At 43.9% G+C, this 24,601-nt stretch overlaps 1 protein-coding gene across 1 annotated transcript in view; it reads right to left on the reverse strand.

Moving 5' to 3' along the window:
• LOC137427636 (gem-associated protein 5) overlaps window positions 1-24,601 on the reverse strand; it is a 63,099-nt gene that overhangs the window by 20,021 nt on the left and 18,477 nt on the right. Inside the window, exons 2-9 of the mRNA XM_078777941.1 lie at window positions 18,614-18,699; window positions 18,411-18,493; window positions 18,093-18,220; window positions 14,924-14,997; window positions 12,722-12,924; window positions 6,180-6,325; window positions 3,343-3,514; window positions 2,973-3,155 (exon numbers count right to left, since the gene is read on the reverse strand). Of these exons, the coding sequence (XP_078634067.1) occupies window positions 2,973-3,155; window positions 3,343-3,514; window positions 6,180-6,325; window positions 12,722-12,924; window positions 14,924-14,997; window positions 18,093-18,167 (853 nt within the window). The 5' untranslated portion in view covers window positions 18,168-18,220; window positions 18,411-18,493; window positions 18,614-18,699. The remainder of the gene's footprint in view (window positions 1-2,972; window positions 3,156-3,342; window positions 3,515-6,179; window positions 6,326-12,721; window positions 12,925-14,923; window positions 14,998-18,092; window positions 18,221-18,410; window positions 18,494-18,613; window positions 18,700-24,601) is intronic.

The raw sequence follows: 24,601 nt of genomic DNA on the forward strand, positions 1-24,601 counted from the left end.
GAACCCATAGTGTAAGAGGGCCAATGGTTTGGCCGGAGAAAGACCCCGGGTAGTGTAAAGTTGTTAAAGTCATTTAGGAAATAGTTAGGATTGATGAACCTGTCGCACCATACGCAGCCACTTACCTGTGGTGATGATGATGACTCCACACCTGTGTTTTCTTTGTTTTGTTGCAGGAGATGAATCGCTGTGTGGATTTGTGAGACGCATCACGACGTGGATGAGACATTGGAGTGATTCCATCTCTCCCTCCCTAGGAGGGACTGATGATGAATTGGTGATGGCAAATTATGATGTTGAGTTGGAGATGGCAAATTTTGATGAGGGTTGAAAATGGCAAATTTGATTGGCTAGGAGGGAGAGAAGACGAATTTGGTTTATGGGAGGAACGGGGAAGACAGTAGGGATGTTTGTTGATTTGTAAAGTAGATGTTTATGGGTAGTGTTGTGTTGTGTGGATACAGTAAGGGGTAAGGGAGGGGCCATGTAGGTTACCTGGTGGGGGGGGGGGGGCGTACGATAGGAACGTACCTGTCTCACCTGGTTCCCATGTGCCCCCAGTGTGCATTACCTTATATTGCGTGCACTTTTGCGCCCTTACCACCTTACTCACTTGTTTCTTCTTTTGTCTCCCACCTCCGAGGATCTGGCTTTGGGGTAGAGAGAGAGGAGAGAGAGGTGCTGGCTGCGCAGTTGTGGGCCTGCACTTTCGCTGTTTGCTGCCGGGATCGATACACCATATGGACCGCAATGTTTGTGGCCACCCACAATGGACCGCAGTTCGGTTGCGGCCAAGCACCACCCGGGGATGGACCTATGGGTCAACGTGGCACCTATGCCATAAAGGTGAACCACTGTTAATTAACACCACTGAAGGCCACACGAAGAGCAAGAGACACCTGCAGGGTTAGGGGTTGTCGAATTTATTTTTATTCCAATGAACAATGGTGACTGCACCGATTGGTGGTGGGGTGGTGCTTTTGATGCTCGGGAAGGGTGCTCTGCACGTTATTAAAGGCCGTCGGCCACAGAGCACTCGTGGGTTGGTGTATCGATGCTGGCAAGCGCGCTCTCTCTATGCATAACATCTGCATGTGTTCCTCCAAAGACAGGTCCTGGATCGTAGTGTAGATATCAGCGTAATCTTGTAAATAATGCTCCCTACCGGCTGTATGTTTAGTTTGAGGATTCTTTCCGGATTCGGTTATCCTGTGGGTGTGTTTCTGTGAGGAGAAGGGTGCAACGTTGCAGGGGGACATATTTACTCATTTGTGAATATCTGTAAAACTGTCGCACTCAGGGTAGAGTTAATAGTAGAGGGAACTACATTGCGTGCCACACTAAAGTAGGTAAAGATTTATCGGGTCGGGACGCCCCGAGGGTAGAGAAGGGTGCAATGTTGCGAATATGGAATTTGGCCTCCATATCCGCTTGTAAATATTCCCCTATTTTCTCCAATACTCCCCAACTTTCCCCAATCCCCCATTCCCTAGTCCCATTGCATGTAAATAACAATCAGTAGAGCCGACCTTCCCCTTATTCCCCCATTAAATGTCGTGCCCAGGTCCACCGCACCACACGTAGACAACTTTCGGACATCTTCCTAGTTATTCTTATTCTATGTCAGTTAAGGCCTCGTTTCCATTAATTATGACTCTTCGTTGCACCAGAATGTGATTATATGGCATCAGTAGTGAGTTTAGGACCTTTCCCATACCTCCTCCCATCTTCTTCCCCAAACAACAACAATAACAACAACTACAACAACAATTACAACTACAACTACGACTACAACAACAGAGGGGCGGGGAGTGTGCGTCCTCACACCGGCTCGGTTACCCGCCATGACCATGCGCTCCACGGCGTTACCCCGAAGGGGCTGGCTGTCAGCTCCTCGTCAGGGGCGGAGCCAGTAACCCCCCCACGCACCCAATGAGAAGCAACGTGCCGATTCCATCTGGGGCGGAGCTAACGAGCCGAGGGCGTGTCACTCCCCGCCGGATATACGCGGCCCCGCGCCGGATGCGACGTGAGATGCGCCTCAGCTTGGAGAGAGAAGCCACCGCCACCCCCAGCGCGACGAGACCTCCCCGCATCTTTGGACCGGACCGGACCGTACTGTACCCTGCCCCGAGCCCAGGAGGACCTGGAGCCATCGACCCTGCCTTTCCTAGCCATCAAACCCCCGTGTGAGTCAGCCGTTTGTCTGTCGTCTGTCCGGGGTTAATATAAGAGTGTGTCTAAGTGCCTGTCTTCCTGTAATATACCTCTAGCCCCTGTAATCTAACCTTTCCGTACGAATATAATTGAGAATCGAAACATTGGTGTCGTATTGTGTTATTGTAATCCAGCCGGGTGTCTTCTTTTTCTTATTGAGCCAGCATCGCGCGACTAGTCAACGTTCGGGCACAATCGGGTAACTTGTGCAGACGTGGTCATACCATAAAACCGCTCGGTAAATAACATCCAAGCCACGTCTGTAACAATATATTTAACAAATTCAAAATCGAAGGCCACAAAAAGTGACTATATATATAAATAAATAAAAATAACCACCTTTAGAGGCCATTTTTCCCCGCAAAGCGGGGGTTGGCCTTTTTCGGGAACCATGGTTGTTGTTGTTTTTTGGTCCCCTTTTTGAAGCAATGTTTTACGGCCGGATGCCCTTCCTGCCGCCAACCCTTTTTGTCGCCTTTTACGACAAACAGGGAATTACCAGTGAACTGGTTCTCAATTTGCCGACCTCGGAAGGATGACAGGCTGAGTCAACCCCCCTGGTGTAAATTCAGCGATCGACCGGGATTCGAACCCAGGATCCTAGGATCCTAAGCCGGCACCCTAGCCGCTAGCCCAACACCAGGGTCACCCAACACCAGGTCACACAAAAAGTGACTGAATTGTACTAAAAGGGAAGACGACTGGAATTTTTTTTTTTAATCTGGAAGTTATATCCACTTTGACCGAAAGTTCACCTGCGGCACGTGACGGTGCATCGGCGTTTCCACCTTCACTTCCGTTGGCAGGCTCTCGCCAATTCTGTTCCACTCCCTCGGGCAAAGGAGACTGCGTTTCAGAACGTTCGTGCAAGCTGGCCAAATGAGCTTTTCCCTTGGAACTGCCAACTTTTTTTCTTTCCAATTCCACGCCTTTCTTTCCTGATGGGAGAAATCCAAGATTCACATCGTCCTGAAGGAAGATAAAAGCGTTTGCACTTTCTATTGTAATAAAATGCAGCTGAAGACAGAATATTTCTTTAAATCGCATTTGCTTTTCGTCTCTGTCTGTCTCTCTGTCCTATTATGCGATACAAACTGGGTCATGAGGAAGAAAAACAATCGAGACCTTTTGGTGGTTTGGTGTGCTCTTGCCGAGTTGGGTGCCAACAGTGAAGGCTGCAATCATCTCCTCCAGTCCACACGCTATCGGGGTCCGTGTGGGACCAGGCTATGGCCAGGAGCCGCCCGACATGGCCTCGGTAATTATACAGAGGCTTTCTGCTGCACACGTCCCACACCTGGTACACAAGGGGTGGGGGACTTTGAATTGCACTAGTTCCTCAAAACACATAAATCTCTGCATCGATTTATCATCCATAACATCTTAATTTATGTCAAGCAATTCTTACCCGTTTAATATAGTTTACTACCTCTAGACATGTAAATTCATCAGTCCCATATCCACTTGTGTTCCACTTTACCATGCCACTGTCATGCTTTACCGTTTTGTTCCTTCATAGCTTCTGACATGTGCATGGGAAAAACAAACTTCAGATTGAAAATAGAGCGATCAGGAGGACAAAGAACCCACCTCAGGAAGACAAACCCACCAGGGACGAAGGCCTTTAATAATATGAATGGAGTTGGCAAGAAAAGGAGCAGACAAAAATTGAGGTGGAGGTGCTCGAGAGGGATTCAGCCGACCCCACAAGGTAGGATTAAGGCCAATAAAGTAGTCGTAGAAGTAGTACTAGTGGTAGTCGTAGTAGTAGTCGTAGTAGTACTAGTACTAGTAGTGGTGGTAGTGGTCGTAGTACTAGTAGTGGTGGTAGTCCTAGCAGTGGTGGTGGTAGTGGTAGTAGTTACAGTAGTAGTGGTGGTGGTAGCAGTGGTAGTGGTAGTGGCAGTAGTACTAGTAGTAGAGGTGGTGGTAGCAGTGGCAATAGTAGTAGACGTAACTAACAGTAGTGGTAGTAGTAGTAGTAGTAGTAGTAGCAGTGGTGATAGTGGTTTCAGTAGTTGTAGTAGTATTAATAGTTGCAGTAGTAGAGTGGCAGTACTAGTACTAATAGTGGTAGTAGTAGAAGTAGTACTAGTAGTAGTAGTAGCAGCAGCAGTGGTGGAAGTAGTAGTGCTGGTAGTAGTAGTAGTGGTGGTGGTAGCAGTGGTGATAGTGGTGATAGTGGTAGTAGTCGTATTAGTAGTTGCAGTAGTAGTAGTAGTAGTAGTAGCAACAGCAGTGGTGGTAATAGTAGTAGTGGTAGCAGTGGTGATAGTGGTTTTAGTAGTTGTAGTAGTATTAATAGTTGCAGTAGTAGAGTGGCAGTAGTAGTACTAATAGTGGTAGTAGTAGAAGTAGTAATAGTAGTAGTAGCAGCAGCAGTGGTGGAAGTAGTAGTGCTGGTAGTAGTAGTAGTGGTGGTGGTAGCAGTGGTGATAGTGGTAGTAGTCGTATTAGTAGTTGTAGTTGTAGTAGTAGTAGCAGCAGCAGTGGTGGTAATAGTAGTAGTGGTAGCAGTGGTGATAGTGGTAGTAGTGGTTGTAGTCGTATTAGTAGTTGCAGTAGTAGTAGTAGTAGTAACAGCAGCAGTGGTGGTAATAGTAGTAGTGGTAGCAGTGGTGATAGTGGTAGTAGTAGGTTGTTGTACTATTAGTAGTTGCAGTAGTAGTACTATTAGCAGCTGTAGTAGTAGTAGTAGTAGTAGTAGTAGTAGTAGTAGTAGTAACAGCAGCAGTGGTGGTAATAGTAGTAGTGGTAGCAGTGGTGATAGTGGTAGTAGTAGTTGTTGTACTATTAGTAGTTGCAGTAGTAGTACTATTAGCAGCTGTAGTAGTAGTAGTAGTAGTAGTAGTAGTAGTAGTAGTAGTAGTAGTGTGTTGTGGATGTTCAATCCCCCTCCCCCACTCGGGGATATTCTATGTGTGTCCCCCTCACAACCCCCCAGGGGGTGTTCATGATGAAAGTTCCTGGGGGGACAGGTCAGATCCTGGGGGGACAGGGCCTTCTCCATCGCTGCTCCCACCCTCTGGAACTCACTACCTCACACCATCAGAGACTCCTCCTCACTCACCACATTCAAAACATCACTAAAGACCCACCTGTTCAACGCTGCATTCAACATTCAACCCACAGCATTTAACCCCTGACTATCTCTTCTCCTTCTCCCTCCTTTTGCTTTAAATATTTCCCTATTGATTCTTGTCTTTTTGCAATTGTTGTTTTCATGTATTGTTATGCATTATGTTTTCCACTCTGTCAAAGCGCCTTTGGGCTTCTGGAAAAGCGCTATACAAAATAAATGAATTATTATTATTATTAAAGTTCCAACCATCACCAAGTCACGAGGGTATAACGCACGGCTGTGGAATGACAGCTTGAGCAAGTTTAAAAAACAATGTTAAATGGACAAAACGTATCATGGTGTCAAAATAAGAAAACCTCCTAATGACACCAGACTCAGTGGTGTCATGGTCCGCTCCGATTACGGGAGGTCGGTGGTTCAAATCCTGGCTGAGTCTTACCAAAGACTTCAAAAATGGTATGTGTTGCTTCCTTGTTTGATACTCAGCATTTTACAAGGATGGAGCACTGACAACCCCTGTAGGTCATTGTGCAAGGATCTTCAGGATCGAAGGAGGCAGACTAACCAGTAGAAGAAGAAGAAGATGGCAGAAAGGCATCAAAAAGGCGAGTTTCCAAAGGGGTTAAAGTGGTTGTTGCACCCAAATTTGTGCAATAGTTGGAGAACCTCGACACCACGAAGTATACCTCGACACATGTATCCCTTATCCCCACATCATCCACGACTCTTGTACGTCATACATTTACTCACAATAATAAAAGAACATCACGCAATGAAATGAGGATTCGGTGTTTTCTCCATCCCATGTCAGATCAATCAGCATATCCGATGAAGCAAGAGCAAAACCTTATCGATATCGTTACAAAGGTGGTTTTCTGACCTGTGCGGATCCATCGTAACTGCAGGAGGCCAGGATACCAGGCTGATGGGGGCTCCAGTCTAGGCCGGTGATGCGGGACGTGTGGCCAGACAGACTGCAGTAAGGCTCCACCAACACCATGGCCTCATCTTGTTTGCCTTCCTGAGCTGAGGTAAAGAAATACAGCATCATACACTTTACTGCTAAAAGTGATGGGATAAAAACATGCACTAACAGTTTTATTAACGTTAAGTTGGGATTCTCGACCATTCCGAGCATCGTTCATGCTCCACATCTTGTGGTGATTGTCGTCAAGCTTTTAGTACAAACGCAATTCCAAAACATCCCCCACAGTACCTTCTGTGGTATTCCACAAAATGCAAGGTTTGCCCCACCACCCTCGCCCACCAGGAGCGGGTGTTTTTAGTACCGAAAATGATGCAACAAGCAGCCTCGTGCCGCATACGAATGAATGAACCAAACACTGACGAAGCAATCGGTGTTCGTGAAGGTCAAGGAGGTGATCAGTGGCGAGACAACACAACATGATGCGGTTCAGATGAAAGTGCTTTTGTTACATAGAAATTGCATTTCTCGATCGAAATGATATTGCATAAGTGGACGAATCAATGACTTGCAGAACACCAATAGTTATTCACAAAACAAAACAGGTGCTGAGCTCATGCAAAAACAACAACAACAAAAACAACAAAAAACAGGCTGACCTTGTCCGCCTGTATGCTGCATGCTTGCATATTCCCTATTGCCCCACTTCGTCAGGTTCACTATGTTTTTTCGTTCAAATTTTTGGAGATTAGCAAAACTATACATTTTTGGAATATTCAGAGCATGAGGAATCCAAAAATTAATGTTTACATTTGCATAGACACCTTTGCGAAAATGACCCTCAGGACAGTGATGAAGATCTGTAAAAGCATATTCCTGAACGGTATAGACCTCGTAGATCCTGTGTATCGGACTTATAGTTCAATCTGATACTAACAAGGCTGCTTCCTTGCTTTATAAACCCATACCTATAACTTCAAGGGACTTGCAATATCATGTATTATGTAATACAGTTATATCACAAATATAAAGACAATGGTTTTCAATTACCTTTGTTTGTTGCTTTTCTATAACCCCGAGCACTATTTTGAGGCCTTTATTGGATTACTTGACCCAGAAAACATAGGATTAGCATATTTAATTAAGTTTCTAGGTCGACTAGAAGCCGAGATAGCGCAAAATATGTATTTTATGGCGGCCATTTTGAAAATCCAAAAGAATAATAATAATAATAATACATTTATTTTATATAGCGCTTTTCAAGAAGCCCAAAGACGCTTTGACAGAGTACAAAAAAACAAGTGCAAAAAGACAAAAATCAACAAGTAAATAAATAATCAAAGCAAAAGGAAGAAGGAGAAGAGATAGTCAGGGGTTAAATGCTGTGGGTTAAATGTTGAATGCAGTGTTGAACAGGTGGGTCTTGAGTGATGTTTTGAATGTGGTGAGTGAGGAGGAGTCTCTGATGGTGTGAGGTAGTGAGTTCCAGAGGGTTATCCATTATTATCCATTATTATTAATGGATAATAATGGTTAATAATGATAATAAATGGTTATCCATTATTCCAGAGGGTTATCCAGGTTATCCAGAGGGTCATTACCTTGAACAAGGTAATGCAGAACAATTGTTATGGAAACGGAGTACGGCACTCCCCTTGGGGGTGGGGGGGTTAGGGGTGGGGGGGGGGGGGTGGGGGTTAGTCCCCCTTCTATTTTCACTGGCCATCTCCGCTCCTGAAGCTGCCCAGCTCCCTCCACGAGGCAGGTGAGCAACTTCGCTCGAGACCACGGGCAACATGTTATTTTGCCGAGCGGATTAGCAGCCCGCGGCTCGAACCATTAGCAGTACTAAACCCGATCCTAAACGTTGGCCAAATCGTGCCACAGGTACTCAATGGGGAAATCACAAAAATGGCAGCCATGCAGGTGTCTGTGCAAATGCCAACATTGATTTTCTGATTCTCCATGCTCAGATGATTCCAAAAATGTACAGGTTTGCTAATCTCCCAAAATTTTGAACGAAATTATATTTGTTAACATAGTGAACCTGACTGGTCCTGAGTGTCATTTTCGCAAAGGTGTCTACGCAAATGCCAACATTAATTTTTGGATTCCTCATGCTCTGAATATTCCAAAAATTGTATAGTTTTGTTAATCTCCAAAAATTTTGAAAGAAATTATATTTGTTAACATAGTGAACCTGACTAACTGTTGGTATGTTACTCTCCATTCTCTGCCATTTTGCTCTGGCACGAACCTCAAAATCAGTGCAGAAATAAAATTCTAACGAGAAAGCATCTGAAAATGCAAAGCCCACCCGCCTCCGTTTGTATCGACACGTCTTCTTCCGTATGCTCAAATAACAGAATCATAAAAAAAAAAATACAAAATGAAAATTGAAGATTTCATGCTTGAGATCTAAAAGATAATCAACTCCCACCTTTTCAATAGTGAACCAATATGCAAATTCTTAAAATTTCAGATCAATCGGGTGAAAATTGGTGATTTTACGCAACCTTGACCTTTGACCTTTTGATCTCATAAAAAACACCAATCAACTCCTACCTTTTGATTGGTGAACCAATTCGGTGACCCAATGTGCAAATTCCTAAAATTTCAGGTCAACTGGGTGAAAATCGACGATTTTATGTGACGCTGACCTTTGACCTTATGACCAGATTTTTAATTTGCCTTCTCCATATTCTCATAATAAAGCTTTGGTGAACATTTGATGAAAAAACTCCAATGGTAAATAGAAATTTCAGGTAAATTGGATGAAAATTGATGATTTTATGTGACTGACCTTTAACCTTTTGACCTTTGGACAACATTTTTAATTTGTCTTCTCCATATTATCAAAATAGAGCTTTGTTAAAAATTTGATGACAAAACTCAAATGGTAAAAAGGTTATGGGCCGGACACACACACGCATAGACACGTGTGTATGTGATGACTAGACTACGGATTTTTATGTTAAGAAAATAGGCCTTTTATGTTTTGAAAAGCGGAATTTTTTTTTTTTTATGTGAAAAAATCCCGAAATATTTTTTTCCCCCGTTTTATTCATTTTTTATTATTACCAAGTTTTTCAGAAATCAGTCAAAAAAAGAACAAAAAATGGTAAGCTTTTTCCTGCACAACATTAAGCACTCTGGGCTAGTAAACAGGTAAAAAATGATGTTCAGGTACCTTTATTGCAACCGCATTGTTTGATAAGTAGAGGACTAGAAGAAATTGATAAGACCCTTTTAGGAACGGTTAAAGTAGGTGTTTGAAATCATTATCTTGGTAATGTTCTCCTTGGTGAGGCGGTGTCGGCGGTCGGTGAGGACGTTTCTGTAGACGGAGAAGGACCTTTCCACGTCGACGCTGACGATGGGGCAGTACCTCAAGAGGGGGATGTCGGCAAGCTTGACTCCAGCCGGCACACCAACCTCAGATCCGTACTGATCTCCATCCAGGATCAAAGCCACTGTCCTCAGCACACCAATGTCGGGATTGCGCTGCAGCACCGCCTTGAACTTGGTGAGCAGGATCTCCTTACGGCAGCCTCGGATCTTTTCGAGCTCCTCCTTGGCCTGATCAAGGAGCTGGAAGGCCTTGGCCAGCTCCATGCCGGCCTCCTCCAGCTGCTTAAGGATCTTCGGGATGAACGACACGTGGGCATTTAAGAAGACCAAACTGAGCTTGATGTCCGCCTTTCCGAACAGGTCCTTGGCACTCCGGATTGCCATCGCGTCGTCATCGTTCAGCTGGTCCACAATGTCCTTGACGGCCTCGAAGTGCTCGGCGTAAAACACCGCGGCGTCGATCCACGTCCCCCACCGAGTCAAAATGGGCTCCGGGGGGAGAGAAAGATTGGGCTGCTGCTCCTTCCAAAGGACAACACGCGACGGGGCTTTGACGAACACCTTCTTCGTCGTGGCAATCAGGTCGTTGACGTCCTTGAACATTTCTCGGACTGTCTCGCAGACACGGTGGAGCGCGTGGGCAACGCAAGTCACATGCAGCAAATCCGGGAAGAGTTCCTTCAGGGCATGGCCGGCCTTGATCATATAGGCCGCGGCGTCGCCGACGAGGACCTTGAGGCACTCCGGCTTGAAATCAGGCCAAAGGTAGCGCAGCGTGTCATTGACTGCGTGCACGATCTCCCCGGAGTTGGTCTTCTCCAGAAACATGCACTGGACGAGGTGGGGACGAAAGTACCCCTCCTTGGACAAGCGTCCCGCGATGATGTTGGCCACATATCGACCTGCCGAATCGGTTGTCTCGTCGACGGACAGCCAGATGGGCTGCTGTCCGAGGTCGGCACGGATGCCCGCCAAGGCCTCGTCGTAGCACTTGTCGAGGTAGTGCTTTCGAATCCAGCTTTCATCGGGGATCTGGAGAGTGAAGTGCTTCTCCAGGAATGACCGGAGGGCAGGGTTTTCCAATTTCGACCATGGGATGCCAGCGGCCAGCATGGCCTGGCACAGCTCCTGAGCCACGACGTCGCACTTGTGCCTCTTTCCGCCACCAAAGTCCTCCATGGTGGCTTGTGTGACCGTCCTCTTCTTCTTCAAGGCCAAGTTGCTCTTGTGGCGGTCTCCTCGGACATGTTGGGCCAGCTCAGACTTCTGCTTCGCCCGGAAAGTCTTTTCACAAGCTCGACAGAAAGCCGTGTCACTCGACACGTACTTGAAGGTGGCCCCATCGCCGCCAGCGTTGAATTCCTTCAGCCACTTGTCACGAAGAGCAGCACTCATCTTGATAGGAGACTTGTTCACACTTTGTGTACACTCTCTCACTGTAGTACACCGCCTCACTGCTGTACACGCTGGGGACGCAACGCACGCAAGTGGACGCAACGTTTTGTTTTTGAGATCGATCGCAGTTAAAAATTTCGATCGCAGTTTAAAATTTCGAAAAATTCCCTAATTGTTTTTAGCGTTGCCAGACATTTTCGACCAAAAAGGGCATTTTATTTTATTTTTCCCGAAAAAGGGCGAAATTGTTTTTTTCTCCGAAAATAGCAAAATAATTTTTTTGCGCGCAAAAAACCCGTTTTATGTGAAAAAATATTTTTTATTTTTTCACATAAAAATCCGATGTGCAGTGATGACATCATGCCCTTCTGTAGTTCAGTGTGACGTGCGGAACGAAGCGCCGAATCACTGGATGCTTTTTAATATCGACACCGATTTTTACTTGAAAATATCGACAACAAGAATGCAAGGCCTCATCAACGACACAGCCCCCAAACGCACCTTAAAAATGGGACGTATAAATTTTACATTTAAATAACCAAATAAATAATTAATTAATTAAATGCCGTGAAAAGGTAAAATATATACCACATCTAAATGTCGAATTCAAGGTGGCATGTTGGCAGCAGTGATGGTAAAGGTGTATGCAAATACATAAATGATTCAAAGTTGTGTGTTGGTGGTAGAAGACCACTCCCTTTTGGATCTGCAAATGCATATAGCTACCGAAGAAGTTTCCTAGGCTAGAGTGGGCACAATCCTGGACGGGTTGCCACTCCAACGCAAGATATTCGAATGGCTCATTCTTCGCAGTAAGCTGGTACTCATTTTGCCGACCTTGGAAGGATGACGGGCTGAGTCAACCCACCTGGTGTTATTCAACGGTATGACAGGGACTCAAACTCAAGACCCTAAGATCTTAAGCCAGCCACCTTAACCGTTAAACCAACACCAGGCTTATGCTGGTAGTTGGGATGGTAAAGTGTATATAAATAATAATGGTTCCCGGAAGCATAAACAATTGGTCCTTGGTCAACATCAGTAATGTAGTAACGGAGCATTACGTAGAGTTATGGACATTACGAAGAAAGCAGTAACGGAGCATTACGTCACTCAAAATCCACTGCCTGTCACCTGACCCAAGGCCGGAAGGTTTTTTTTTTTTTTTAAACAGATGTGCAATAATCCAGAGATAAATTGGAGCTAAAGTGAAGTCGATGGTGCACCATCACAAATCCCCACGCTTCCCACCGAAAGCAAAAGTTGATAGATGGCAAAATGTACCACGAATGGCTCAATATCAAACTTTGAGTTAATGTTTTTCCCGTTTTGACTCCTGTGACCTCAAGAGAAGGCAGAAGAAGGTAATATGCGGAGGTAAGTAGTCCGCTCACCTTTGGGGTGTGAACGGAGGTCAAATCCAAAAAAAGCCTGACATATTTCATGTGTCCCCCAATGTTGATTGCACATATAAAGTTTCGTTTAAAAAGGTGACCGTAATTGCATTTTTAGGTATTTAACCTTTTGGCCACACCCCATGGGGCGGGGCCAAAAATGATACTGCACTTGTACCTTTGTGTCATGTGGTGATCATAACTGCCAAGTTTGGCACATTTTTGCCCAACCGTTTACGAGGAGATAGCGTGACGGACGGACAGACAGACAGAACCGATTACAATATCCCCCCCATTTTTTTCAAAAAGCGTGGACATAAATATGCCAATTGGTGGAAGTCTGGCATGTGTGCATACATAAGATGTCATGTAGGCTGTGCACATAGATCACAGCATTGTTGGAGCCCGACGCCAGCATCCCTGACAGGAGTTGGGATTGGAGCGTCTCCGACTGTCCAGGAGGCAATGGCGGGTGCCAGCGCAGAGCGTTCACCAGCTTGTGATGTTGTTGAATGACGCAGACAAGACACAGGTTCGGGACTCGGTAAACTTCAATGGAGCTGAAAGTATACAGCCAGGAAGAATGGCATTAACATTGGTTAATTAAATAATCCAGTGGACAATCACGTGATAAAACAAGTCAACAAGCAGGAAATGTTTTTTAAAAATAAGTATATTCATAATTTAATGACCATTCATGTGAAACCACCAAACAGCTCTGGATGTTGTTGTCATGACGTCGGTGAGGGAGGTTGGGGGGAAACAGTATAATCGGTATGCAAATAAAAATTGGCCAATCAAGACGCTTGCATGAATCAATCGCTGAATCGTCGCTCGCTGAGCGAATCGTCAATCGCTGAATTAACGCCAGGGGGGTTGACTCAGCCTGTCATCCTTCCGAGGTCGGCTAATTGAGTACCAGCTCACTGGTAATTCCCTGTTTGTCGTTAAAGGCGGCAAAAAGGGTTGGCGTCAGGAAGGGCATCCGGCCGTAAAACATTGCTTCAAAAAGGGGACCAAAAAAACAACAACAACCACGGTCCCCGAAAAAGGCCAACCCCCGCTTTGCGGGGAAAAATGGCCTCTAAAGGTGGTTATTTTTTTTTTTTTAAGACGCTTGCATGAAGAAAAGTTGGAGATGTAATGACCTCAGCTATGCTAGATTTAAAGAAAAACAAAACGTTTGGCTTTTCATTAGGGATTTCTCTGGTTGGAAAGATGACCTCGGGGGTACGCACACTCACCTCTAAGCTGTCTAGTTTGAGTTCAAATCCCGACCCCGCTATGAACTGTCATCCCGGTGTTTCATGCCGTCCCTCGGATGCACGTTAAACTGGGGGTCCCTTCTGCCAGCATTAGTTGATGGATGTTAAAGACACCGCAGTGTCCTTTGCGAAGAAGAGTAGGCGAGTTATTGCCGGCAACCTAAACAAATACCAGATTCCTGCCACAACCTGCAGGGGGCACTACATCAGCGGTAGAGCTGTGCCCCCTCAGCCAATGTCACGACTCAAAGTAATGTGCTGCATACAAAAGGAGAAGGAATGTATTATCGGGCCAAATGGGGAAAAATAAACTCTGCAGATGCACACAAATCGATCCACACGAGCTGAAAGAAATATGGTCGGAAGGCAACCCAACGACAGCCAACAAAATGGCATCAAAAATACTAGAACGGCACTCTAATAGAGAGCATACCTCCGCCTGGTTGGCCCCATCACTCAATGGTGAAGAATCACTTAAGAAAATTATACTAGCTCGATCCGGATCCGGAGCTTCACCAAAATTGAATCGATGCTTCCTTGTCATACACACAACCGGTCCAGCAGGTGTTGTCCAAATCCGTCCACAACTTTTTGAGATATATCCTGCTATGTATCGTTTTGGCCCTATCTCCCAATGGTGAAGAATCACTTAAAATTCTAGTCGCCGAATACGAATCTGGATCTTCACCAAAATCTAATCACTTCGTCCTTGTGAAATAGGCTACACATCTCTGCCAAATTTCGTCCGAATCCATCCACAACTTTGAGATATTTTGTTCACAAACAAACGGACAGAAAGGGGTGAAAACAACCTCCATCCACCGTTGGTGGCGAGGGTAACAATGCCACCATTCGGCTGGTTCAGGCTCCACTTAACGGCCCCAATTATTCAGACCAACTTGTGGGTTCGGCCTGGGCATGTTTAAGCTCGAAGTGATTTACAAGCTGACTGGTTAGACCTAATGGTTAACTGCAGCAGATTTAGGCAGGAATTTGTAATGTATTCAGGGTGCTGGTGAGGATTCGCCTACTCTTCGCAAAGGACACCGTGCGATCTTCAATGTCCACCAACTAATGCTGGCAGCCGGGACCCAGCTTATCGTCCATCTTTGGGATCACTCTGCCTGCCAGACACCAGGATGACAGTTTGTAGCTGGGTCGGGCTTGGAACCCAGGCTCGATGCCTCGGAGGCGAGTGTGCGTACCTCTAGTCCATCCTGCCAGCCCCTAAGGCCCCATTACCCATAAACACCAACACTCGAGCTTCCTTTGAGGTACCATGCTTAGTGCTTACCCATCCTCGTTTCCCAGAGCCACAGCTTTGCCATCCGGTTTCCACGACACTTCACTCCTCAGAGCAAACTTTTGCTGCAATATGAAATCAAAGTGAAAGAAAATATTCTGAACATTATTCCAAATAAATCTGACTACAGTCAGAGAAAGCTCACTCTTGTAAAGTTTGCACGAAATGATGTCACTGGTGCTCAATCCTTTAAAGTCCTTCTTGGTCAACATCAATCTAATGGTGGATTCAAAGTATCCGCCAGAAGCAACATTTCACACAAAACTTAAAAGGTGTGAAAACCCATGAGTTAAAACTATTGGATTGGGAGCATCATGATTATTCACATGTTAAAGGAAACCTGAATGATAAGTTTCTCAGATTAGCAAACAAACTCGCAAGCAAAGACAAAAAAAAACATCAGACTTCTACGACGTCTATGACGTATTGTTAGCCCATCCACCAAGCAGTGGGAGACGGGGTTTTGCAAACGTGTGTGTGCGTGTCTAGGTCACAACTTTTTCACAATCTGAGCTTTTGTCATGAAATTTTCAACGAACCCCGATTGTGAGAATAAGAAGAAGACCAATTAATAACTGGTCAAACTGTTAAAGGGCAAAGTCACAGTAAATACAAATCGGCCTTATTAGCTCGTCCGACATGCAGCACGAGACAGCCGGGTATTGTAACCGCTTCCGTATTTCTTTATTTACAATTTGAACTTCTGTCAATTTTTCAACAAACTTTTATTACGAGAACTAGTAGGCACTCCCGCCCAGAAGGTGGGAGTGCCCGTTAGTTCTTATGATAAGGGGTGGGAGTACCCTTCTCGGACCACCTACGGTGGCTAATGTGCTGTGGCACATTCTTGGACATGCACTTTATAATTTTTATTTTAGAAAGAAATTTTATTGATCACATCATACTCGATATCAAAAAGTAAAGAAAGACAAGTCAGGAGATGACGATGGTTCACGAGCGGTATTCAACGATAAAGGAGGACTATAACCGAAACAGGCCCGGACAGGCCAGGCCCGGAAATGCCAAAACGAAGGTTGCTGACCTTGAAATGAGATAGAAAATAATGTATAATCAGTTATGAGGTTAGTTTGCGACACAATACCGAAAATTCGGTGAAATATGAAATGAAAAAAATAAAATAAATAAATAAATAAATAAAATGAAGAAAAAAAATCATAATAATAATAAATGAAAAATCGAGCTCCATGGGATCGAACCAAAAATCGAACCAAATATCGAAACCCCTGTCAGATTCCACCAAACCCCTCGGAGAAGATGTAGCTTGAACTCGATTACCCCCTAGAAAGACATCTTTTTCGGGCGTGGCTCCGCCCACAATGGGCGCAATACGCCCACTCCAGGCAGGACACAACTAGATCATGATATCAACCTCCCACCCAAGTTTCATCAAGATCGGATGATATCATCGGGTAGTTATGCTGCGGACAAACAGACGCACACACATGACGAATATAGTTGTCACTTGATAACTCGTGAACCAATATGTAATAGTGGCTCCTACTAAAGGAGGCGCTATTTCTGCCACAAGTCAATTTTGGAGTTTCGGTGACATCCATTTTTGCTCCATTATAGTAAGAACATATGGAGAGCACTAATTATTTTAAATGCTACTTTTTTTTAAACTTTTTTTTTTAGTTGTTTTCATCAAATTTAGTTTGTGCACAAAGTGGATGCGAATCACCAAAAACGAATCTATCCTTCCTTGTCAGACACCCAACTGGTCCACCAACTTTCGTCCAAATCCGTCCACAACTTTTTGAGATATCCTGCCCTGCTATTTAGCGTTTTTGGCCCTATCTCCCAATTGTGAAGAATCACTTAAAATATTCTAGTAGCCGGGTCCGAATTCGGATCCGGATCTTCACCAAAATCTAATCATTTCGTCCTTGTGACATACGCTACATCTTCGCCAATTTTCGTCTGAATCCGTCCACAACTTTTTGAGATATGTTGTTCACAAGCAAACAGACAGACAAATAGACAGGGGTGAAAACATAACCTCCATCCACCTTTGATGGCGGAGGTAATTATAGTGTGCGGATCCAGATCTTCATCAAAATCGAATCAATTCGTCCATGTCACACACCCAACCTATCCACCAAATTTCGTTTGAATCCATCCTTAACTTTTTGAGATATCCTGCTGACAGACAAACAAACAAACAGACGAGTGAGAAAAGAGAGAAGAAAAAAAAACCAAAAAAACTTCCAACCACCTGGTATTTGTTCACATACCGACTCAACGCCATTAGGGAAACTTGGGAGAAGCACTACGTATGGAAAAGGGAGCATAGTCCCTCCCAAAATGCCCCCACACCGAATATAATTTGTGTGGCATTTGCATACAAAGTCATACCAAACGAGGCTGTGCAGGGCATAGGAGGATTTACAGTCAGACAATTTCATGATCAGATGGGAACAAGAAACAACGCGCACGCACGCACGCACGCACGCACACACACACACACTTAATTGTACAGTATCGGTTGTTCCTAAACAAATAATTTAAAGGATTGTTGTAAATGATGTTAATTTCACAACATCCCATATTCAACTTTATTTAAATTGTAAACCTCAAACATAGTTTCTCCACCTAAAGCAAAAACGTCAACCTGTAAGGAACTGACTAGTTTCCCGACTGCATGGATCATCAGCTGGACACCGTTCTTCCTCGAGGTTTCAATCCTTTCAGCCCAGTATGTGATTGTGAAATTGTGAAATATGATTGAAATATATATGAAAATATGATATGAATAATATAAAATAATAATATGAAATAATAATAATATAATAATAATTTATAATATTATAATAATTTATAATATATTTATATTTATATTTATTAATAGTTATATTTATTAATATTTATATATATTAAAATAATTTATATAATATTACAATAATTATATAAATTTATAATATTATAATTTATAATATAATAATATTATAAGAATTTATAATATAATAATAATAATAAGAAGAAGAAGAAAAAAATAATATGAAATATAAAAAGTATATGATTGTGAAATAAGGAGAAGGTGCTGCCCCCTTTAGGCAGTGTGTAATATATATATATTTCATGCTCAGAAAGGAAAAAAAAACAAAAAAACCACACACACACACGGGTGTACAATGCATACCTTCAGGCCACAGGCATCCTGGATGAGATTGTTAAGGTTTATGCCATCTGATTTGAGTCGTTGTGAGTTGTGCATGATCACCACTCCATCTCCCCCGCAGCTATACAATGCAATCCATTGCGAATCCCCTGCACACAACACGAGCTCATGTGCCAACATTGCATCACCTGTGAGCTATAACCCACTCGGTATAAAAACCACAAGAAACTCAGATAACATACGAGTGTCGTGACATCATCGGTCTAGGTAAAGCGGGGATCGCGTAACCCGCAAGACCGGGAACAATGGAAGGGCAGGTCTGTGAGTGCGCGACCATACCTGTGGAGTCCAAATGCAGAGCTGGACCCCAAGTCAGTGAATACACCGTTCGCTTGTGATAGGTGTTCGATATCCGTGGTGTCCTGAGGTAAGAGAAGTGTTGTTGCAAAAACCCGTAAAAACAGATCAAGCTTTAAACGTCACAGTGAAAGGATGGTCTGACGTTCCGCGGACGTGTAAAATTTCCAAATGAAGCAACAAACCTATTTGAGACCACGTCGTAGATGCCGACCTTTCCATCGTCGGTACCGAAGGCCAAGCAACCCTCACGGTTTGGATGCCAAGCAAGCTGTAAGTATTACCAACAGCAACAATCGTTTTATTTAAGAAAATAACAGGGCAACAGAGTCCACAGGCATTTGTCAACGATACTTTAAAAATGATCAAAACTTGGTTACAAGGGTGGTTAAACATTGACCTGAACTATTGTTTAAAACTATGAGAAACTTGTCTTGAAAGATATATTTGTGACAGGGTAAAATTAATTATTGTGAAATAAGGATAAGGTGCTGCCCCCTTTAGGCAGTGCGTAATATATATATTTCATGCTCAGAAAGGGAAAAACAAAAAAAAACATCTCGTTTTTTCATTTCTGTTCCTCACAATTCTATCCCTCTCGTTCGTTCATACACACACACACACACACACACACACACACACACACACACACACACACACACACACACACACACACACACACACACACACACACACACACACACACACACACACACACACACACACACACACACACACACACACACACACACACACACACACACACACACACACACACACACACACACACACACACACAATTGTACAGTATCGGTTGTTCCTAAACTTAAATAATTTAAAGGATTGTTGTAAATGTTAATTTCACAACATCCCATATTCAACTTTATTTAAATCGTAAACCTCAAGCATAGTTTCTCCACCTAAAGCAAGAACCTTAACCCGTAAGCAATTGACTAGTTTCCCGACTGCACGGATCATCAGCTGGGCACCGTTCTTCCTCGAGGTTTCGATCCTTTCAGCCCAGGACCTCTCCAAAAGGCGGATCCACAACCTCGATCATGGATCCACATCAATAGATGGTACATCAGTAGATCCAAAACCTCAGTTGCGTCCAGGCAGTCAGTCAACCCATCACGCGCACGCACGCACGCACGCACGCACGCACACACGCACACACACACCTTGAAGAACTAGACTTGCCAGTGAAGGCCAGTGTCGATCTGCGGCGGCAGACAGGTAGGACGACGGATGAATCAACAGGACGATGATCGAAGTGTGTTAACTGGGAAGCAAGGAGAAGCTGGCATTTCGAAGAGTGAACCTTTTGAAGAGTTCACCCTTGCTCCATGTGGTTCATTCTGTCCATCATTAAATGATTTGCTCCAATCAAATATGGACGCCCTTGACAAACAATCATCTCCATACTGTGAGGCTAATAGACTGCGAATTTCAACAAATTTATATTTTAATGAACCTGAAGTTTCATAATCATTTGTCATTCCACTCTCCTGATTATCTCATTTGACGCCATCTTGGGTTTCAGCACATACGTTATTGTCAGAACATGACATTGTGCACGGCTGCTCCATGACCGACTCATGGACCGAGGATGTTTGCAACTGCTCATCCGCCTGCTGGAGCTAGGCCTCGACATAAGTGGCACCGGTGGAGATGTTATGGGGGTTGCGGGAGAAGGGGTGGAGTGGGTTGATTTACAAAGGAGCTCCAACATCTTGGAGGACTCGACCTCTGTTTTTGAAGGCAAAGGCCACCTGTCCGGCATTGTCTTCTTTAACAATTTTTGCTAATTGTTGGTGTTAATTACCTCCGCCACCAAAGGTGGACGGAGGTTATGTTTTCGCTGTTTGTTTGGGTGCAGGATATCTCGAAATGTTGTGGTCGGATTCCGATGAAATTTGGTGGGCAGGTAGGGTGTGTGACAAGCACGAATTTATTTGATTTTGGTGGAGATATGAATCCGGATATGAGAATAATAATAAAATAATTTGGAACTGATTCTTCACCATCAATTGAGAGATGGGGCCAACAACGATATATAACATATAGTATGACATCTCAAAAAGTTGTTGTGGACGAGTTATGACAAAACTTGGTGGATGAGTAGTTGAGTGACCAGAACAAGCTGATTAAATTTTGGTTCAGGTCCGAATCCAGATCCGGCCTATCAGTTGATACAAAACGCAAACTGTTCAGCCTGGTGGCCCGGTGTTGGCTTAGCGGTTAGGGTGCCGGCTTGGGATCTTAGGATCCTGGGTTCGAATCCCGGTCGATCGCTGAATTAACACCAGGGGGGTTGACTCAGCCTGTCATCCTTCCGAGGTCGGCAAATTGAGTACCAGCTTGCTGGGATGAATGATCACGGTGTGTACCCCGGTTTAGAATAGGTACACCGTATCCCTGCGCATCTTAAGAGGAGACTAAGGGTTGGCGTCAGGAAGGGCATCCGGCCATAAAAACATTGCCTCAAACAGGGAACCATGATTGTCATGGGGCCCGCAAGGCTAACCCCTGCTCTAGCGGGGAAAATGGCCTTAAAAACGATCATTCATTCATTCATTCATTCTGGTGGAGGTATGCTCTTTAACGAGTGCCGTTCTAGTTTGTTAATGTATTCACATGCCTCTAGTGCATTTTCTTGTACCTTCGTAAGGGGCTAGAAAGTTGCTATCCAGGACACCTGCTCTTGTGGGCCTTGGTTTGGTCTGTTGCTGAGTTTCCTCCCATTCCTCATTCCCTGTTGATTTATTCCCCTGCTTGTTGCCTTACTGTCAGTGGATTGTTTTTTACCCGCCACCATATCCTCAATTTCCGATAAATAAATAAATAAAAACAGGATACCGCATTATAACGAGTAGACTATTGGTTACCAAGTCTACAAAGACAAATTCCATCAAAAATGATTACTCGATGCATACTGTATTACTGGCCGATTTAAGAAAGAAAAAAAAGAAAAAAAACTCCGTTAAATTTCAACCAGCGCCTTAATTACATTACAATGAGAGTCAGTAAAGGAGGCAATTATGAAGCTGGAAATACGAAAATGGTTTAAATTCCGAGAAAACGACTTTGCCTGGAGAGAGTTTCAAGTTTTTTTCAAAAAGATCTGACTCGATTTTACTCTCAAACACACTCAAAAAATAGAAATAACAAGAAAGTCGCCATGCAGAGCACGATACCTGCGAAATCTCCAAAACAACTTTGACATTAAAAATAACTGGTGGTTGAATTCAGTGACATGATATGCAAATCATGATATGCAAACAACATGATGTGCAACAAACATGACATGATATGCAAACCACATACAAGGCTTTCATCCGTAGCTCAATGGAGTACTGCTCTCCCCTCTGGGCTGGTGCTCCTGCTTCACAACTAGCTCGGCTTCACGCTGTTGAAACCAAAGGTTTCAGAATCATTGGAATCGCCCGCAATGAAGCCGTCTCCAAGGGCCTTTCACTCACCCACCGCAGGCAGGTGGTCTTTCTGTCTTCCACCGACTCCTCTCCGGCCTAGCTCCCCCAGCTCCATCTGTGCTCTGTCCCCCAAATATTCCTACAGGTCGCACAAGATCTGCCAGCAACCCTCTTATGGTTAAATTGCCGAAATCTAGGCTCTGCTCACCTTCACTCTTTCATTCCTCTTTTCTCCCGCCTCTGGAACAAACTCCCACACTCCCTTCAATCCCACTCCTCCCTCCAGGTCTTTAAAACAGCTGTTCACCACCATCTCTTATCTTCCCCCATCCAAAACCTTGATCTTTTCTACCCCTGCTAATTCACCCCAGGTCCACTTTTTTTGAAATTCCAACTTCTTTCCTGAAAGTCCTTGCAGTCTCCATATGTTTTATACCTCTCCCACCCCCCTTCCCATTCCCCCTCTCCCAAAGCCCTCTCCATCCCACAGATCTCTCGATGTCCCTGCTCTCAAATGTTGTGTTTGTGTCCTTCCCCCCCCTCTCCCCATCTTGTCTACCGCTCCCCTTATTATATGTTTTATGTGTCGGTTTGTCTTTCTGTGTGATTAATGTTAGCTCTTTCACGAGCCTCGATCTTACATACAAAAAAACAAAAAAACAACAAAAAAATCCTGTTCAAATTTTAAGTCAATCGGATGAAAATTGGGGATCTTAGAAATTACGCCTAAGTTGGTGACCTTTGGCCTATGTTGTCCTCAAAAACAATTTGTGGTTGAATTCAATGACAAAATATACAATTCCTCTTCAAATTTAAAGTCAATCAGAGGAAAATTGACGATTTTAGAAATTTGGCCTATGTTGACGTTTTGGTCTATGTTGACCTTAAAAATAATTGGTGGTTGAAATCAGTGACCAGATATGCAAATCCTCTTCAAATTTCAAGTCAATCATATGAAAATTAAGGATTTTAGAAATTTGACAAAGTTGTTGACCTTTGGCCTACATTGATCTTTTTACCTCAAAAACAATAGGCTTCTTGCTTATGACAAACTCGACCAGGCGGTGAAGTTTTGTGAAGATCGGAGTAAAAATGTGACCTGTAGGCAATTCACATACATACAGACAGACAAAAACAGACAGAACTAGAACGGGCACTCGGTAGAGCGCATACCTTCGCCGCAGCTACTGTTCTGTACTTGGCATGGGAGTGTAGGGAACAGAACAGTGAACAGTTTGGTGCTGATTTCATGCAAATCGGATAAGAATTGACCGAGTTATGACAAAAAACGCACATTTTGCAAGGTCGTGACCCCCCTGACCTTTGACCCCCAACCGCTAACAAGGGTAATGTCTTCACTGGGTCATGTCGTATATCACAAGATCGGGCATTGAATTCTGAACATTTTGGCATTAGTTGCATGCCAATTGGATAAAAATTGACCGCGCTATGGTAAAAATACGATTTTGACCTTTTCGTGACCTTGACCTTTGACCCGATTGCTCCCAAAATCTAATCAAATGTGTCCCGTATAATAACCAATCATCCCACCAAATTTCATGCAATTCGGTTGAATACTTTTTGAGTTATGCGAATAACATACACACACACACACAGACATACAAATAAATACACAGCGATCAAAACATAACCTTCCGCTTTTGCGAAGGTAATAACTAGAACGGGCACTCGGTAGAGCGCATACCTTCGCCGCAGCTACTGTTCTGTACTTGGCATGGGAGTGTAGGGAACAGAACAACAAAAATACGATTTTGACCTTTTCATGACCTTGACCTTTGACCCGATTGCTCCCAAAATCTAATCAAATGTGTCCCGTATAATAACCAATCATCCCACCAAATTTCATGCAATTCGGTTGAATACTTTTTGAGTTATGCGAATAACATACACACACACACACACACAGACATCTATCTATAATTCCAGTAATCTCTGTCTGTACGTTTGTCTGTGACCGCTGTTTCTCGACAACCACGGGTCCGATATACTTTTAACTTGCCAGGTATATTGCTGGGGACCCGAGGATGTGCCTTTTCAAGGTTTCATATTAATCGGACAATTACTTACCGAGCTATGTCCAAAAAACGATTCAACCAATCAGAGAGCAGCGAACGATCGCGTGTGCCGAACGTGGCGGGCACACTCTGCCTCGGATGGCACATTTGAGAGCGTATTCATTTATTTCACGTTTGCAAACTATGTTGGCGTTAAACTATGTTTTACAACTAATAAAAACGAATTTGCGATTCATTCGCTTTCCTGCGCGTTTGTGCACGCGATGGCGATTTCTTTACCAAACTCCGGAAGCCGTTCGCTTTGGACCAAACCATTGCATGTAAATAGAGGGGGGGGATTGTCACCACTCGCAAGCCGTTCGCTTTGGACCAAACCATTTCATGTAAATAGAGGGGGGGGGATATAATTTTAGATATAGATATAGTACGGGCATGCCCTAGTACAAATAAATACACAGCGATCAAAACATAACCTTCCGCTTTTGCGAAGGTAATTATGTGAGAACACATAAAACCTCTCAATTCCACCAAAAATTTGATCACTGTTATCTTTTGTTCACATATTATGCATATGAATGAGGTCGGTAAGGGAAGGACGCCAAAACGGACATGGGTTTTTCAACCAATGCATATTTTTTCAAAACTCTGTGAAGTTTCCATGCCAATGTTGTTTTAAGGTTACTTAATACAATCTCTGATGTTT

The sequence above is a fragment of the Myxine glutinosa genome, chromosome 5 (assembly GCF_964187855.1).
Source record: "Myxine glutinosa chromosome 5, kmMyxGlut1.1, whole genome shotgun sequence".
Taxonomy (NCBI): domain Eukaryota; kingdom Metazoa; phylum Chordata; class Myxini; order Myxiniformes; family Myxinidae; genus Myxine; species Myxine glutinosa.